The 18,318-nt window shown below is 49.2% G+C and overlaps 3 protein-coding genes across 6 annotated transcripts; 2 read left to right on the top strand and 1 right to left on the bottom strand.

Annotated features, from left to right (window-relative positions):
• Positions 1 to 776: 776 nt before the first annotated feature.
• On the bottom strand, positions 777 to 5,978 carry LOC125527444 (dehydrin DHN2-like). The gene is made up of 2 exons (XM_048691950.1): positions 5,630 to 5,978; positions 777 to 892 (listed from the first exon to the last, which is right to left on the bottom strand). The coding sequence occupies exons 1-2, from the start codon at positions 5,867 to 5,869 to the stop codon at positions 860 to 862; spliced, it is 273 nt and encodes a 90-aa protein (XP_048547907.1). The 5' UTR covers positions 5,870 to 5,978; the 3' UTR covers positions 777 to 859.
• Positions 5,979 to 11,505: 5,527 nt separating this feature from the next.
• Positions 11,506 to 13,445, top strand: LOC125527443 (manganese-dependent ADP-ribose/CDP-alcohol diphosphatase). The gene is made up of 2 exons (XM_048691949.1): positions 11,506 to 11,689; positions 12,107 to 13,445. Exon 2 carries the CDS (start codon positions 12,185 to 12,187, stop codon positions 13,163 to 13,165), a length of 981 nt encoding a protein of 326 aa, XP_048547906.1. The 5' UTR covers positions 11,506 to 11,689; positions 12,107 to 12,184; the 3' UTR covers positions 13,166 to 13,445.
• Positions 13,446 to 16,189: 2,744 nt separating this feature from the next.
• Positions 16,190 to 18,078, top strand: LOC125527445 (manganese-dependent ADP-ribose/CDP-alcohol diphosphatase-like). 4 transcript variants are annotated; one of them, XM_048691952.1, is made up of 3 exons: positions 16,190 to 16,363; positions 16,482 to 16,536; positions 16,805 to 18,078. In XM_048691952.1, exon 3 carries the CDS (start codon positions 16,903 to 16,905, stop codon positions 17,872 to 17,874), a length of 972 nt encoding a protein of 323 aa, XP_048547909.1. In that variant the 5' UTR covers positions 16,190 to 16,363; positions 16,482 to 16,536; positions 16,805 to 16,902; the 3' UTR covers positions 17,875 to 18,078. The 4 variants fall into 4 exon arrangements, with proteins under 4 accessions (XP_048547909.1, XP_048547911.1, XP_048547910.1 ...); XM_048691954.1 differs by having other exon boundaries at positions 16,482 to 16,686; XM_048691953.1 differs by having other exon boundaries at positions 16,474 to 16,536.
• The last annotated feature ends 240 nt before the right edge of the window (positions 18,079 to 18,318 follow it).

Here is an 18,318-nt window from a genome sequence, read left to right as displayed (position 1 = left end):
TTTAGATCTCCTACCATTGTAACCAACTTTGTGTAACCCTAACCCTCTCCGGTGTCTATATAAACCGGAGGGTTTTAGTCCGTAGGACAACTTCATCATACAACAATCATACCATAGGCTAGCTTCTAGGGTTTAGCCTCCTTGATCTCGTGGTAGATCTACTCTTGTACTACCCATATCATCAATATTAATCAAGCAGGACGTAAGGTTTTACCTCCATCAAGAGGGCCTGAAGCTGGGTAAAACATCATGTTCCTTGCCTTCTGTTACCATCCGGCCTAGGCGCACAGTTCGGGACCCCCTACCCGAGATCCGCCGGTTTTGACACCGACAACCGCCTTTCCCCCGACATTGTTGAGGCCGACAAAGGAGGGGGAAGGTCGGCGATGCAATGGGTGGAGTGCCCGATGGGCGATAGCCTGGGTTCTGCATCACGGGTTATGCCTCCAACCCTTTCTCTTGTGTTTCCATTTCTAGGGAGAAAAACATAACTTTGAACTTTATTATATTTTATTGTTGTTATAAGTTCAAGTCCAACGGAAATAATATTCTGTAACTAACCATGCATTCATTGGGAGGTCATTGGGAGTAGGATTTTATTTACTAGCTCTGCGCATGACTCGTCTTTTTCTTAGCTCGAAGCAGTGGGGAAAAGCACAAAAACATTAAAAACAACCCTGTACGCGAATGAAAATATATTTCCCGTTCAAATTCTTACAAAACACAAGCATTTTTATTTCGAGGGAAAACAAGTACATGCATACATACAAAGCTCGTTATTTATTTGTAACAGCATGGCTGAGCTTTTTACACGTAGTGCGAGAGGCTGTGGCACATGTAGCTCAGTGACTCGACGCTCTCACTGCTGCCCGCCGGCGCCGGGAAGCTTCTCCTTGATATTGTCAACGACAAACGATATCATTATATGCATCGATATGACTTAAGTTTTGGCCAAGCTGGGTTGCCTGGCTCCTGTGCTTACCCCTACGTTCCCGATTGTTTGGCTAGGTGGTAAAGGGAGCACCTCTGCGATTTTTACTGCCGGATCAGCCGAATGTGTACCTCGGACTGGGTGAAGCCGAAAGCTAGCGTTCTTAAGGGAATATTCAGTCGGTGAACTAAAAGATGACCTTTTTTACTTATTTATATATACGCCCCCAGATGATTTTCCTGCGTTTGCAGTCCGGACATGCACTTTAGGGCATGCCTCCCAGAGAAAGGAACCCCTAATGGAACTATTCTCTTTGGAAGATGTTTCTTACTAACCATGTAATATAACATAACTAGTTGGGCACTTGTCTGATAGAGCAATAATGACCCCTACGCCTGGTCTCCATGCATACCCCGGTTCTTACATAACCGGTAGGGTATTCGGACACACTCCGGACCGTCAGGTCCTGAGGTTGAAGCGAAAAGATCGGCAACGACAAACGATCTACAATCCGGCTAGAAGGCATTACACATGTCAATTAAAAATTACATAGTCACTCTGACTGATTGTATTCCTCTTCAATACCATCTAACATGTTGTCTAACTTACAGTCCTGCTGGGAATACTTTGCGGCCAATTCTACTTGGCCGTACACTAAGCTTACAGGGATCTCCTTCCCGTCAGGCCCCATAGGTCCAACCTCGGCCATGTGGTTTGGGTCGGACTTCGTGTACCGCGTCTTCACCATGGCCCAGGCCTCCCTAGCGCCTTGTCGGCAGGCCGATATCTTCCACAACCGGAAGCGCCGCCGAGCTCCCTTAAGCTTCTCCGAAAGCTCTCCAAGGCCCTCGGGCATGGAGTGGGAAGGCCATAAGGCTTGGGCAACGCCTCGCATCGCCTGCCGAACTCGCTCGTGCAGTTGTGAGAGCTCGGGAAGAAGGTCACCCGTAGAACCGGGCATCTCCTCTGCAGGACGACCCGTTAGCATACCTACAGACATTACTCTATTAGTCGACTTCCTCGCCGAACTCTTTTCTTTCAAAGATTCGCTTAAGCACTTACTAGATATGCCGCGTCAAAACCGCTGATTCTCCTTAGTAGAGTCCGACAGCTGGCCACGAACATCTTTAAGTTCAACGTCCAGCTTGGTGTTGGCATCCTGAAGATCATTCTTCTCCCGCCTCACCCTTGTCAACATACTCTCACCGGCCTTTAGCCGGCGCAAGAGTTGTTGCCTCTCCGGATCTAGTCCGGCGCCATCTGCAATATGATTTGTCAGATTTACACCCACGCCGCACTTCGCAAGATACTAATCTTTCGAAGTGTATCTTACCAGAGGGGGTCTCTTTGGGCTCCCCTGCCGCGGCTAGTGCGGCCTCCAGTTGGGCTTTGCACTCTTCCAGCTCCTGGGACAGTACGGTATTCTTCTCTGTAAGAACCTGCATAACAAATGATCCTTAAATCAGTTACCCTAACTGTTTCAAGTCTCGGGGGCTACTGGTATATATATATATTTACCAAAATTTTCTTACCCGTATGTCTTTTACATATTGCTCCGTGGCTCTGGCTAAACCATTTTGAGCGGCACGGAGATACGCATCTCCCGAATTGAAGGCATCTAATGCCTCTTGGGAGAAACAAGCGTCGCGAAGAACTGTCCGGCGATGCCTGTGGTTCATGGCACTCTCCACCTCGGAATTGGTGGCAGACAGCCTGTCCGCATCCTCTGTTGGAGGAGCGTCCGGTGCGCGCCTTGTGTTCGCTTCCGCTTCTGGGCCAGGCGTTGGAGCCTGACTGGTGGAGGCGCGATTGGCAACCTCTCCGGATATAGTCCGGCGAGGTCTCTTCGTTCTGAAGACAGCACGAACGTTAATATGCCCTGAAGGAATAACACCAGGGAAAAAGAGGGTGCGCTATACCTTTGCGCCGGCGTCTCAGTCCGGACTACATTCCTTTTTACCCCACGGGGCCCTGCGGCCCCTCGTTGGCTAGCCGCCGCAGGTTTGGCCTCCCGCCTCGGAAACCTCCCCTGCAAAACACGGTCGTTGTCAGGAAAACTGAAATGCGTGAGAATGGATTCCTTCTCAAGGGGATGAGACTCCGCTCTCTGTTACCTGGGAGGCCGGGATTAACCCTGGGTAATCAGCCGTAATGTCCACCAAGGTATTGTCCTTGCTTAGCTGATGAAACACCCCGTCAATCAGCTCCACCGATATGTCCGGATCCTCTTCGGAGTCCGGATCGAGGGACCGTTCTGGATCCTCGGGCTGTGGGGGACGGCTGTTTATATCCTTTACTTCCTGACGCAGTTCCTGCGTTGAAATCGGAAGACTACATATTTAATCATAGGAATATAAAACGGATGGGCAAGCACAATTGTCCACTTACCCAACTCGGAGGGTTGTACATAGAAAATCCGCCCTGCGGGTTGACGCGGAGGAATTCCTCCTCTTCTCCCTTGTACAAAGAGGATAAGATCTTTACTAGAGCGACAGCTGAGGCTGGCCCCTTACGACCGTAACGGGTGGCGTCATCCTCCCCGTTAAAATCCCACATGGGGTGGCCTCTATATTGAAGCGGCTGCACCCCCCGCATAATGCATGCGGCCATGACTTCAATCATGGTTAGTCCGGAATGAGCCAATAGTCTTATCCGACCCATCAGGTGAAGGACGTCCCTGTCGCCTTCTCTCTGAGAGCTCCGCGGACGCCAGCTTAGGCGTTTCTTTAAGGGAGCACTGTTGAATTCGGGGAGACCGGCCCAGATAGGATCCGGCAGCGGGACATCATCTATATAAAACCATTCCGAAGGCCAGTCCTCGGACGCCTTCTTTGGGGTTCTGGATAGATATCCGGTCCTGGCGATACGCCACACTTCGGCTCCGCCCACTTGATATATAGACCCCTCTTGAGAGCGGGGCACCAGGCAGAATAACCTCTTCCACAGCGCGAAATGAGCCTCAACACCCAAGAATAGCTCGCAAAGGGCGACGAAGCCCGCGATATGCAATATAGAGGCGGGCGTGAGATTGTGCAGCTGGAGGCCGTAGAACTCCAGAAACCCACGGAGAAATGGATAAATTGGAAATCCAAGTCCTCTTATTAGATAAGGGATGAGGCACACCCGCTCTCCTTTGGAGGGATTGGGGGTGCTCTCCGCTTGCTCTCCGCCATTATAGGTGGCGAGTCCGGCTCGGACCGGGACCATATAGGCCTGAGGGAGAAATCCCTTGGCCTGAAGCGACACTAACTCGCTGTGCGGGATGGAGCACCTCTCCCAGTCTCCAGGTTTAGGACTGGAAGGGCGAGAGGAGGAGCTGCGACGGCTGGCTATGTTGGAATGGACCTTTGCTGGAGGCGCTCTGATGATTACTCGCGGAGAGGAGAAGGTGTGGTTTGGATCTGAATCCCCATCCCATTAAATAGGCGGCTCGTTTATGCGGCTAGGGGTGTGAGTGTAAAAACACACCGACTTTTCGCATTCGTTTAACACGTGGAAGACGGCCATTATTGGGCGTGGAAGCCAAGGTGCGCTACATTACGAAAATCGAACATTATTCAGCAGGTACACGGAATTTGGAGAAGAACCCGCCTTGCAATGCCGAAGACAATCTGCGCGCCGGACTCGTCGTCATTGAAGTCTGGTTCGGGGGCTACTGAGGGAGTCCTGGATTAGGGGGTGTCCGGGTAGCCGGACTATACCTTCAGCCGGACTCCAGGACTATGAAGATACAAGATTGAAGACTTCGTCCCGTGTCCGGATGGGACTTTCCTTGGCGTGGAAGGCAAGCTTGGCTATGCGGATATTTAGATCTCCTACCATTGTAACCGACTTTGTGTAACCCTAACCCTCTCCGGTGTCTATATAAACCGGAGGGTTTTAGTCCGTAGGACAACTTCATCATACAACAATCATACCATAGGCTAGCTTCTAGGGTTTAGCCTCCTTGATCTCGTGGTAGATCTATTCTTGTACTACCCATATCATCAATATCAATCAAGCATGACGTAAAGTTTTACCTCCATCAAGAGGGCCTGAAGCTGGGTAAAACATCATGTTCCTTGCCTTCTGTTACCATCCGGTCTAGGCGCACAGTTCGGGACCCCCTACCCGAGATCCGCCGGTTTTGACACCAACAACCGCCTTTCCCCCGACATTGTTGAGGCCGACAAAGGAGGGGAAAGGTCGGCGATGCAATGGGTGGAGTGCCCGATGGGCGATAGCCTGGGTTCTGCATCACGGGTTATGCCTCCAACCCTTTCTCTTGTGTTTCCATTTCTAGGGAGAAAAACATAACTTTGAACTTTATTATATTTTGTTGTTGTTATAAGTTCAAGTCCAACGGAAATAATATTCTGTAACTAACCATGCATTCATTGGGAGGTCATTGGGAGTAGGATTTTATTTACTAGCTCTGCACATGACTCGTCTTTTTTCTTAGCTCGAAGCAGTGGGGAAAAGCACAAAAACATTAAAAACAACCCTGTACGCGAATGAAAATATATTTCCCGTTCAAATTCTTACAAAACACAAGCATTTTTATTTCGAGGGAAAACAAGTACATGCATACATACACAGCTCGTTATTTATTTGTAACAGCATGGCTGAGCTTTTTACACGTAGTGCGAGAGGCTGTGGCACATGTAGCTCAGTGACTCGACGCTCTCACTGCTGCCCGCCGGCGCCGGGAAGCTTCTCCTTGATATTGTCAACGACGCCCTTCTTCTCACCGGTGGCGGCCGCGCCGCCCGTAGGAGCACCGCCGTGGTTCCCTGTGGGCCCGCCGGAACGGCCCAGACCGCCGTCGGTCTTGCGGTCGTCCCTCGTCGCCTGGAGCTGCTGCACGCCCCCGGCACCAGCACCAGCAGGAGCACCTCCGTGGTTCCCCGCGGGGCCGGTGGCGCCGCCGTGCCCGGCCGCCTTGTCGGCCGCGTCCATTGTCCTTGATTTTCACGCACTGTACTCTGACCGATGTGCGACAAGATGAACTTGTGGTCTACTCGTGTATTGTTCTTGTGGTGTACTCGTGTATTGTTGTTCAGTTGCTGCGAATTGATATGCAAGTTCGACGGTTTATTTATAGCGATGGTGTTCGTATGGTCCTGCACCGACGCTATGCAGAGGTGCTGCGTGCACGTATGGGCATCACTGTGCTGGAGTGATCATCCTCCCGCCAATAAACAAAGCCGGGAGAAATGTAAGGTGCGCATGCATGCCACACGGCCTTGTCCGGGGCGCCGCGTATGCCTCCGGACTCTCTAGAAGAAGCACATGACTCGCTCGATGCATTACATATGGCGATTGGATCATTTCATCGTATCGCAATTGTATAAAGCTATAAATCAATCGTATCATGGGATCATTTCGGCATCGTGTACGTAGCCTACAAGGCTCCGCTCCACCCTTATTGTTAGAATAAATCCGAGACATACCATTGATTATCGAAGGACCAAGCAATCACACAAGTACGACACCGAGATTTGTTAACGAAGTTCACCGATATGGCTATATCTCTGGGACCTGACTATAGGTGCTCCTCCCCATGACACCGTCACAATACCGCACCCGGTCACCCGGGCGCCGGCACATGCCGCCGGCTCCCCCTTGCGCGTATGTGCTATTATGTGGGCATAGGTTATATCGTGTGTCTAGCCCCGCTCTATATGAGAGGCCTAGGATACAAGTGTCCTACTAGGACACGACTCCATATCCTATCTAAACACAATACAACTACAAGTTCAATTGTAACCTGCTTTGTACACAATATTCGACACAACTCTAACAAACTCCACCTTGACGAATATTCTCCACCGGTTTGAGTTCGTCAATGCGTCAAACTTTCATGTACATTGGACTTGAGTTTATCCCATGAGCATCGCTGCTACTCCAATGACTCCATGTGACTCCACCTGCAACTTGTAGTCCCTCCTTTTCTTGACCAGGGTCAATGCTCGAGCGAAACTAAGTTCCCCTTACTCTATTTTGTGCTCCCAACTTCCAGATTATCAGTCCAACGTCATCACACAGCAATCACTGACCTGCGTGAAAGTGAACAACTCACATATTGAGTGTCACACATAAGAGTTACCTGAACTCAATATCACCGCTCCTTTCTTGACCGCATGTCTAAAACTTGAAGAAATTTCACCATTGCTTTTAGTCATCCCGAGTCAAATTCGCAGTTGTCTCACCACATGTATGACCACCAGAGTCCTGGCCCGTCTCCATGTACCCGTGCGTACTGCACGCCTCGCCGCTATTACCGCGTCGAACCTCTGCTGTCCCGGCCGAGTCTCAAGGGTCGCAAACCCACACCACTCAACCCCACTGCAGAGTACCACCGATCATCACCGACTGATGACGAGTTTCAAGCTTCCATCAGACCATTGGGCTCCAGTCCGAACTGCATGCCACTCGATTTTCTTCCCCTTGCTGAATAGGCTTCAATTCCCTGGATCCTTACATCGTAACCCCTCAATCCAGCTCCACCTTTGACATGACTCCATGGTAGATGATCAGTCCATCCCGCGCTCCGTCTTCTTCAAGCTCTCATGTGCACCGTCTTGAATCAACCCCGCGTCATAGCCTTGTCGAAGCCACACAAGCCCTCTGGACCTGCGTCACGCGTTTCCACGCCCAGAAGTCGGTCACCATCGGTATCACGTTCCTATGTCGTCGTCGCCGATCCAACCACCGTCTTTTGTTCCAACCGACTCACGTCGATTCATCAGACTGACAAATCTGACCCAACCGAATTTATCCGACTGCACGACACACTCCAGACTTCTCAAGCCGTCATCATGATAATCGCCATCCATACACAAATGTGTACCAACAAAGAAAACCAAAAGCAAAGTTCACATAGCCTTCTCGTGTGAATATACCAAATCAGATCAGCAAAGCTAACTGGCTCAAGCACCTGATTCATCACACGTCTGTAGCTAACCTTTTCTTTTCTTTTCTTTTCTTTTTCCATGACATCATCACGATTTGACTAAGCCTGTGTGTCGTATTCTTTTTTTTCTCAAACAAATCACGTGCCTCCAAGCTTATGCAACATCTTTGCAGCCTCCTGTAGCGTACCAACGGCTGCCACCACCGCGCACATACGGCACCCCAACACATCGCTTGACCAGACTTGCATGGGACGCACCCGCACGCTCCTGCCGCTGCCAGCGCTGCCTGCCCTGCCCACAAGTCAGCCATCTAGAGCTGCGATGGTCTTCGTGCTTGCCCCGCCTGGATGGGCCTACTGGGCCATTGCTTACCGCCAAGCGTTTGTCCAGACCGAACGGCTCGATCAATCCGCTGGTGCCGCTCGTCATCGCAGCCACAACTGTAATCCGTTCTCGCCTAGGTTGCCACACCCGTCGCCAAGTCCGATCCGGATCGATCGACTCTGCCGGCGCATCTGCTGCTGCCATAAGCACACACACCTCCCTCTGACTCGCTTTTGCTAGAAGATCACAACCGCTGAACACATCTGCTATCTCCCCTGCAGAGAACCCCAACGATATCTTCATCTCCTCTAGATCTGACTTCCGCAGCCTCTTCAAACCTTGCTCATGATTTCACTTGTTAGAATAAATCCGAGGCATACCGTTGATCATCCGAGGACCAAGCAATCACACGAGCATGAAACTGAGATTTGTTAACGAGGTTCACTGATATGGGTACATCCCCGGGCCTGACTATGGGCGCTCCTCCCCATGACACCGTCACAATACCGCACCCGGCCACCCGGGCGCCGGCACACGCCGCCGGCTCCCCCTTGCGCGCCTGTGCTATTATATTGGCATAGGTTACATCGTGTGTCTAGCCCGCTCTATATGAGAGACCTAGGATACAAGTGTCCTACTAGGACACGACTCCATATCCTATCTAAACACAATACAACTACAAGTCCAATTGTAACCTGCTTTGTACACAATATTCGACACAACTCTAACACTTATCACATCGCACGTCGTCGTAATCACGATGGACACAAGAGCGGCGACTACTCGCACATCACTACTCGCTATGAGAGCATCTCCAACAGCTGCAAGCCTGAGAATAGTGCAGCAAAAAGAGACTGGAGTAAACTTTAGGACAACAAAAGGTGCATTTTTTGGCGAAAATATTACGTCTCTGCCCTAAAATAGGCCACCGAAACATGAAAACTTTTTTTTTCAACTACAAACTTCCCAACATTCAACTAAAATAGGCATCCTCAGTTTTGACCGTTTTGGACGGGCCCTGCGGCAACGATGGCTTTGGCAAACCTGAAAACACCCGGACAGACTTTGGGTGGGAATGGAGGTGCCATGCTCCGATTCTGATCGTCTATTTTTCAACGCGGCCACCTCGGTCACGGTGGGTGACGGCCAGACGGCCAGGACTTGCTCCTGGCATCAGGCAGGCACACTGCGATTGCTATTCCCGACGCTCTATAAGCACTGGAGGAGGAAGAACAGAACGGTGGCAGATGCCCTTAGAAATGAACGCTGGATTCTTGACCTGGCGCACGGGCAGACAGACCAAATTGTCTGCGACTGTACATGTGGCCTTGGCTCGGCTCCTGCGCTTGATGCCGGTCAACCTCTCTACAGCTGTGGCCGACGAGATAAGATGGAACCTAGAGGCCAGCGGCTGCTACACCGCGACATCGGCTTATAAGGCGCAGTTCCAGGCGATCCACACCTCCAATTTCCCTCGGATCATCTGGAAGACTTCGGCGCCAGGGAAACTGAAGATGTTCTTCTGGTTAATGCTGTTCAATAGGCTCTGGTGCAATGACCGACTTCAGCGACGTGGGCGGCCAAATTCATACTTCTGCCAATTCTGTTTCAGAAACCTCGAGACGGTTGACCACATATTCTGGTCGTGCCCTTTCACCACGGCGATCTGGAGCAGTCTGTCATCTTGGTTTGGCTGCGAAGCTCTAAGACTGCAATCTACTCGCGAACCGCGCAGTAGTAGTGAACGGATCATGGGTATTGTGGAGGGCGCAAAACCTAAGTTCAGAAAAGACATAAGATCTCTGATGATGCTAGCAGTTTGGGAAATCTGGAGACACCGGAACGACCGCACTTTCAGAAATAAAGAGGCCTCTAGGCGAGAGGTTCTGCAGGCCATCAGACGGGGTATTGACCTATGGAGACAGGCTGGAGCAACCTGTTTGCTGCACCCGTTCATGCTGCCACCGGAGGGGATAGGCTGATGACAATGCTGGTCGATCGGCTGTAGTTTTTCTTTTCTGAACTCTTTTTCGTTTTTCATCCTTGTGATCTTAGGGTCACCATCCATGTATTCCCAATTTATCCATTGCTCTCTGCTATGATCAACATGAAAAGCCAGCTGTGCTGGATCTTTCAAAAAAAACATTCAACTAAAAACATGCCGCCCGGCGTGCTGGAACTCGACGCCGAACCGGCCGGACGGCCGCGGCCAAACCCTCTTGAAGATGGACTTCGGCGGCATGGCAGACGAGGCGGAGCAGCGGGCCGGCGACATTGCGGACAAGGTGGAGCAGCCGTAGGTGGAGGCACAACATCCGGAGGTGGCGGCGGAGAGGGCGATGGAGTTGGCAGCGGGTGGCGGATGAGCGGCCAATTGGCCTTGGGAAATGGCGGATCCGGTTGGTGGGGAGGTCGAGCGGCGGTGATGACCGAATTCGGTGCGGCGGCGACGGGATTTGGCCGCGGGAGGAGGCGGCCACGTGGCGCGGGGTGAAATGAGTTTTTGGGCAGCCGATTTTGTGCCACATATATGCAGTAGTCGTGCCGCATTTTAGGCCAGCCCAAAACAAATTTTCAGCAGCTTTTCGTTTTTGGGCAGTTGTTGAAAGTGTTTTTTACCCTCCAAACAACCAAAAAGTGATGGTTTCCCAATAATAGGGCAGCTGCTGGAGATGCTCTAAGGTTACACCACCGACTTTATCACTTGACGACTAGTCTCGTAAATATTTAGAAAGCGGAAGGGCGGAAGGAGTATGATTCACAATATTCAGAAAAATGTAATCTTTTGCCATTGTACCAAATATGTAAAGGCCATATGCTTCTTTAGTTTTCCAATACGTCTTTCACATCCTCAATGCTTAAAGTTTTATTTGACTGCTTATTCAACCCCCCTCCCCCTCCCCCCCTCACCAAAAAAAACTGTATTCAACCTACCATCAGAACCAGTGTGTCCTTGCTTCCTATATCAAAGTTTCGTTGTATTTTCTTCGATGCAAGCGTGGTTTAAATCTACCCCATTGACATCCTCAAAAACCCCAAGTTGCCATTTGGACGTTGCTCTACGGCAAAAGAGAAATTTGTTTAGCAGTGGCTAGCGACTATCTCCGCAAACCGCAATGTAATGTTAGCTTTACTTTACTTTCGAATAACTTATGTGCTTGCTTTTAATTTTTTATATCTATTTTCTGAAAATAAATAAAATTTTGTCTTTAGATTACAAAAATAAATAAATAAAACAAGAACAAAAAAACGAGTCCTGAAATTAAACCCCTTGCAGTTTTGGGCTTTGTCACGGGCCTCCTCGGCCCAGGGCTAACGACCGGTGGTCCGACTCGGTTCCCCCGTCTTTGCCTCTCCCGAGCCGGAGGAGAAGAGCAGAGGGAGGACAGAGGCTTCCGTCAAGATCCAAACTCCTCCCCCTCCCGGCTGCTCGCTGCTTTAAGACTCCACCGTCCGATCCGGGATCTACCAACCCAGCGCGCCGGAGATCCCACCGGAGCCCGCCGCAGCCTACCTCGCCGCCTCTGTCGCTGCGCCGGTAATCCATCCCCCACTGGTTTCCTTCCTCTTGGGATCGTTTGGTTGTTACAATCTGTCGGTCGCTCTCTTTCAGTTCATAGGCTCCGATTACAGGCAGCTCGGCTGCGTCTCCCCGCTTCGTGTGAATCTCAGGAGCGGTTTTATCAACACTTCTCAGGTCGATAGATAACTAGATTTTATTAGCAGTAAATCACAATTCACAAAGTGCTTGTTTTAGTTGGGCACATGTACAGAAAGAGTTGAGAGTCTATTAAAGTTACTTCGGTGTGAAATGCGTAACACGCAGAGACTTTTACTGCTATGATGCTGAATTGCATTGCGCTCCATTGCTTTATATATACTGTTTAATGTGACAAAATGATTATATACTGATTCGCCCGAATTCTGAGCAAATATTTCTTGGCTTATATCCTAGGTTCTAGCGGGGGCACCGCATTCTATTCCAGATTCTACTTTTGCCTTTCGAAGGACTGGTGATACTGAAGTTCTTGTGATGGCTGCCGCAAACGGACTAGTCCATGCATCTGCCAAGAAGCCCTTGTTCACATTTGGCGTCATTGCTGATGTCCAGTATGCCGATATCCCAGACGGCCGCTCGTTCCTCGGTGTCCCACGCTACTACAGGCACAGCATCAGCGTCCTTCAAAGAGCTGTCAGCACATGGAACAAGCAAGGCAATATCAAGTTCTCGATCAACTTTGGAGACACCATCGACGGGTTCTGCCCAAAGGACAAGTCGCTGTGGGCGGTGCAGAAGGTCATTGACGAGTTTGAGAAGTTCGATGGCCCGACCTACCATATGTTTGGCAACCATTGCCTCTACAACCTTCCTCGGAGCAAGCTGGTGGCATTGTTGAAGATGCCGACGGATTCTGATCGCGCGTATTATGACTTCTCACCATGTCCCGAGTACAGATTTGTTGTTCTGGATGCTTATGATTTCAGCGCACTTGGCTGGCCTCACGATCATCCTGTGACTGCAGCAGCATTGAAGCTCCTCGATGAAAAGAACCCAAACACCGACAAGAACAGCCCTGACGGTCTTTTTGGTGTCGACAGGCGGTTTCTGAAGTTCAATGGTGCAGTTGGCAAGGAGCAGCTGTCCTGGCTCAACGATGTCCTCCAGGATGCATCGGACCGCCGGCAGAACGTCATCCTATGCAGTCATCTCCCAATGGACCCTGGCGCAGTGTACCCAGCAGCTCTTATGTGGAACTATGATGAGGTGATGGCTATCGTTCGACGATACAACTGTGTTAAGGCCTGCTTTGCCGGACACGACCACAAGGGTGGCTACTCAGTGGACTCCCATGGCGTGCACCATCGCACCCTTGAGGCTGCGCTGGAGTGTCCTCCTGGCACCAGTGCATTCGGGCATATCGAAGTTTATCCTGACAAGCTATTGCTTGTAGGCTCTGATGGAATGGCTGATACTGAAATGTGTTTTCGGTCCTCTGATCGAGCTGCGTTGTAGTGTAAAATCCACGTGACTTCATTATTTTGACTTCTGGTGATGCCATTGAGAGAAAACTCATGTGACTTCCTGTTGTCTTGTCTGACGACACTATTACTTGTAAATAACACTGAAAGTGGTGGAATAAATAATGGAACTGTTGTAATGCTCACTTCACCATTTGAAAACTGCTGAAGGGAGCATAGTGTTAGGCTCTATTATTCACGAGTCTGTTGTAAATGTAATAAATGCAATGCTATTTGGGTGTGTAAAGTTCTTGCAAGTGGTTTCAGTCTTTGTACTCCATTATTCCATCAAGGAAGACAATGGTTAGGGTGGGGCGGGTACAATAATTACATACCCATGCCCATGTTGCCCACGGGCACAAAACCTCACCCGTACCCATGCCCATGGGCGCAAACCCTGCCCATACCCAAACCCACCCATATATACAGTGTAATGTTTGTTTATATTTTAATTATCTTTGAATATATCTTTGGTAGAGATCTTAAAACACACGAATGTAAGAAACATCCTGATATATATGTTCCCGGAGTATGATTGTCTACCTTCATTGTGACCAATATAAAGGTCTGGAGATAGAGATGTCAACAAGTGAGGGTAGTTTGTGCAACCTATTGCTTCATTCTTAAACATTCCTCCATGTTAGATTTACAGTCTCATCGATTGTCTTTACATGCATGCAAAAATATGTGTTGTACAATAGTGAAAGTAGCCCTGTCGTAACTATGTTTAGGGTCTCCTTGATCACCTACTCCTTTTCTGAACCAAGTTATCGAGCTACTCACTCCGGACTATAAGTTACTTGTCACAAAAAGCATACCATTAGATTCATATTTCCTGTTAAAAAAAGATTCACATTTAAAGGAAGCATTTGATAATATAAATTTTCCAGTTTTTGTGGCTTATGGCCTTTTTTACATGTGTGACATATGGCTTATGTTTTGTTGGTTGAAGTACTGGTCAAACTTAATGCTCAAAATGCATGTACGCTTTACAAATTGAAACATATAGGGACTAGTATAAAGGATTCCATCAATTGTCTGCTCCATTGGATCGATTGGCACCCCCCCCCCCCCCCCCCCCCCCCCCCCCCCCCCCCCCCCCCCCCCCCCGCCCCTCGCGCGCGCCTACCTTCGAGGCTCCCCCCTTTTGCTAGATGACTCGGGAAGTGACCAATTGATAACACCTATCGGCCAACAACATTATTTTTTTGCAAGATACTTGTGTGCTTTATAAACTGAAACAAAGAGGTTGTTTTTTTCTGTTATGCAATCTATTCAGGGCTTAAGTCGACGGGTACCGTGTTATTCATACGCAACACACGTGGTCCTTTCACTGTTAAGCTGGCCCATATTAGTCCCCTTGACCGGTTTTGGCAACCTTCTAGAAGGTTCCATCCAATTCTTTCGGGACGGTTTTCCCCTTGATCGGTTTTGGCAACCTTCTAGAAGGTTTCATCCAATTCTTTCGGGACGGTTTTTCCCCTTGACCGGTTTTTTAGTGGCATTCAAAGACTTTCTGGTGCTGAAACCCCAATTACGCCTTGTACAATGCAAGGTGCTTAGGAGAGGTGGTTAGAGAAATAAACCAGGCTTTCCTTAAGCACCGGTGCTTATTTGTACAGGCAGACACTTAATTAGGCGTCGCTCCTGTAAAAATAGACGTCGGTGCTTTAGAAAAATCCGGTTTATTTTTCGAAGCACCTCCCTAAACACATCTAGCATTGTACAAGGCCTTAGGAGGTCTCTGGCAACAGTCAACGGCCTCCTGTATCTATCTCTGGGCTTCATTACAGGCCTCCTCGGCCCAGAACTAACGACAAATCCATCGGCCGGTGGTCCATTGCCGAAATTACTAATTAAGGAGTACTCGTTGCAAAGAACACTCCACTTTCCTAGGTTGTGACAAGTGGCGCACATGCAGCGCGCCATTTGCCGCAATCTGGGAGTTTTTCCTTTTTTCGTAGATCCGTTTATTCAAAACGTTTTATCTTTTAAATCGTGCGTCCAAATCTCGAACCGTTTTCATCATTGGATTCCTCGCGTCGAGATCTTCAAAACTAGACCCCGTGTTGATAGGTTTTGACGAACTTTTTTTCATGAAAAAAACCGGACAAAAAAAGCCAGGCGAAAAAACCGAACCGGGAGCACGGTTTTTTCCTTTTCCAAAAGTGGCACGCCCATGCCTCTCGTGAAATCACACCCGTACCTCTTGTGAAAGAAAACCCGTGACTCTCGTGGAAGGAAAAAAACAGAAAACGCGTTTTTTTTTGTTTCCGAGAGGCACGGCCGTAACTCTCGCGGAAGCATAATCGTGACTCTCATGAAAGAAAAAACAAAAAACGCATATTTTTTTTCCTTTCTGAGAGGCACGGCCGTGACTCTCACGAAAGCACAACCGTGCCTCTTGCGGAAGCAAAACCGTGACTATCGCGAAAAAAAAACAGAAAACGCGTTTGGTTTTTTCCTTTCCGAGAGGCACGGCCGTGACTCTCGCGAAAGCACAACCGTGCCTCTCGCGGAAGCAAAACCGTGACTCTCGCGAAAGAAAAGAAAAAACAGAAAACGCGTTTTTTTTTCCGTTTCCGAAAGGCATGGCCGTGACTCTCGCTAAAGCACAACCGTGCCTCTTGCGAAAAAAACCGTAACTTTCGCAAAAAAAAAAAGAAAACACGTTTTTTTCGTGCAAAAAATTTTTTTTTTGAATTTTTTTTATCGAAAAGCTAAGGAAGACCGGGAGAAAATCAAAAACTAAAAAAATAAATAAATAAACATTTAAAAAGCCGAAAGCACATGCAAAAAATAAAATCCGAAAAGACCGTCTAGAGCGCAACATTGACGAAGGGCTGAGAACGCGTCAAGTGGCGCTGATCTTTGCGAGGCTCTCGAAGAAGCGCTCGTTGCTCCCGTCCATCGCGTTTGCCCGTCTGTCCAAGACTCCAACCAACCAAGACAGCCTCAAAAAAAAACCCTCAAAAAAAAAGACAGCCTCAAAAAGGAAAAAAAAAAACCAACCGTCTAAGACGAGCAGAGAAGCTTTCGTCATTGTTTCAGGAAAAAAAAAAAGAGAATCTTTCGTCAAGATCCAAACTCCTCCCCATCCCGGCTCCGACTCTCCGCCGTCCGCCCTCGGGGCCGGGAGCAACCAAACCAGCTCCCGCCGGAGTCCGGCTACCCCGACTCCCTCGCTGCGCCGGTAATCCATCCTCCCCTGCCTCCTTCCTTCTGTGGTCGTCACAGTCCGTATCCCCTTCCGTACGAATCGCTAGTTTTGGCTACGGCGGGTCGCCTAAGTGATTTTATCAGCAATTCAGGCCAGGGTGTAGCTCCCGGTGCTTGACAATGGGAAATTGGATGAGATGCACACTGGTATGCAACGCTGCAGTATTCATTCAGTATTTGGAGCTGGTCTCATCCACAGTTACTTCTAGTGGAAGTGGTTGAAAGGGAAATTGAAACTGTAAACTGTATAATCTTGGAAGAAGAATAAGTGGGGACTTTTACTGCTATATGCTACTGGTATCCAGTCTGCTATCTGCTTTACATTTTACTCTGATAAACAGAGTGCTCTGTAGTCTGTACTGTTCCCCTCACCGGTACAGCGTCCTGAACAAATATTGCTCGACTTCTCTTGTAGGTTCTTGCGCAGAGATCTTTTCACTGCTTGTAGGTTCAGTTCCTCGCAGACAACAAGAAGAAGGGAGGTTTTCGAAGGTCCGGTGACACCAAAGTTCAATGATGGCGGCAACGAACGGACTAGCCCATGCATCTGCCCACAAGCCCCTGTTTACCTTTGGTGTCATTGCCGATGTCCAGTACGCCGACATCCCGGACGGGCGATCCTTCACTGGCATCCCGCGCTACTACCGTCACAGCATCGACGTCCTCCAGAGGGCTGTCAGTGCGTGGAACAAGCAAGGTGGTGTCAAGTTCTCCATCAACTTTGGTGACATCGTCGACGGGAAATGCCCAAAGGACAAGTCGTTGTGGGCGGTGCAGAAGGTCCTCGGCGAGTTTGAGAAGTCGGACGGCCCGACCTACCACATGTTTGGCAACCATTGCCTCTACAACCTTCCTCGGACCGAGCTAGTGGCTTTGCTGAAGATGCCAACGGGTTCTGACCGCGCCTACTATGACTTCTCGCCGTGTCCTGAGTACAGATTTGTTGTTCTGGATGCTTATGACTTCAGCACGCTTGGCTGGCCTCGTGATCATCCAGTGACTGCAGCAGCAATGAGCCTCCTTGAAGAAAAGAACCCAAACGCCGACAAGAACAGCCCTGAGGGTCTGGTGGGCGTCGACCAGCGGTACGTGATGTTCAATGGTGCTGTTGGAAAGGAGCAGCTGTCCTGGCTCAGTGATGTCCTACGGGATGCATCGGAGCGTCGGCAGAATGTCGTCTTGTGCAGTCACCTCCCATTGGATCCTGTAGCAGCGTCCCAGGTAGGCCTCATGTGGAACTATGCTGAGGTGATGGCTGTTGTTCGACGGTACAACTGTGTTAAGGCCTGCTTCGCCGGGCACGACCACAAGGGTGGCTACTGTGTGGACTCCCACGGCGTGCACCATCGCACCCTCGAGGCTGCGCTGGAGTGTCCTCCCGGCACCACTGCGTTTGGGCACATCGAAGCGTATCCTGACAAGCTATTGCTTGTAGGCTCTGATGGAATGGCGGACACTGAAATGTGTTTTGAGTCCTCGCAGTGAGCTGTTTTGCGAAGTAAAATCCACATGACTTCATTATTTTGACTTTTGGTGTTGTCATTGAGAGAAAATTCATATGGCTTTTGTTGTCTGGCAGTACTGTTAAATGTAAATAACATTGATACTGGTGGATAAAGAAAAATGTAACTGTTGTAACGCTTACTTCCCCATGTGAACTGCTGAATGGAGCATACTGTTGGACTCTAATATATGTATTATCTAAACTATTTATGAGTCTTTGTTGTAAATCTAGCAAATGCAACACTGTTTTGGATTGAAAACACGCCAATGGTTTCAGTGTTTGTACTCCATTCATGACTTCTTCGGTTGTTTGGTGTCTTATAATTATAATGTGACATATGATTAGCTTGATCTTTTGTGTTTTAACTATATTTACTTCATCTACAAATACAAGTTGTTTCCAATATTTTCTGCACTGTTCAATAT

Source organism: Triticum urartu, unplaced genomic scaffold, assembly GCF_003073215.2.
Source record: "Triticum urartu cultivar G1812 unplaced genomic scaffold, Tu2.1 TuUngrouped_contig_3905, whole genome shotgun sequence".
In the NCBI taxonomy this organism is placed as follows: Eukaryota; Viridiplantae; Streptophyta; class Magnoliopsida; order Poales; family Poaceae; genus Triticum; species Triticum urartu.
Note: the sequence above shows the minus strand (reverse complement) of the source record. Positions and strands in the feature narration are given on the sequence as shown.

Bases quoted from the DNA above. Each gene is read 5' to 3' on its own strand.
- LOC125527444 (XM_048691950.1), bottom strand. From the start codon at position 5,869: ATGGACGCGGCCGACAAGGCGGCCGGGCACGGCGGCGCCACCGGCCCC. The intron at 893-5,629 runs GAGAAGCTTCCC...GACAATATCAAG, and splicing joins GCGTCGTTGACAATATCAAG to GAGAAGCTTCCCGGCGCCGG.
- LOC125527443 (XM_048691949.1), top strand. From the start codon at position 12,185: ATGGCTGCCGCAAACGGACTAGTCCATGCATCTGCCAAGAAGCCCTTG.
- LOC125527445 (XM_048691952.1), top strand. From the start codon at position 16,903: ATGATGGCGGCAACGAACGGACTAGCCCATGCATCTGCCCACAAGCCC.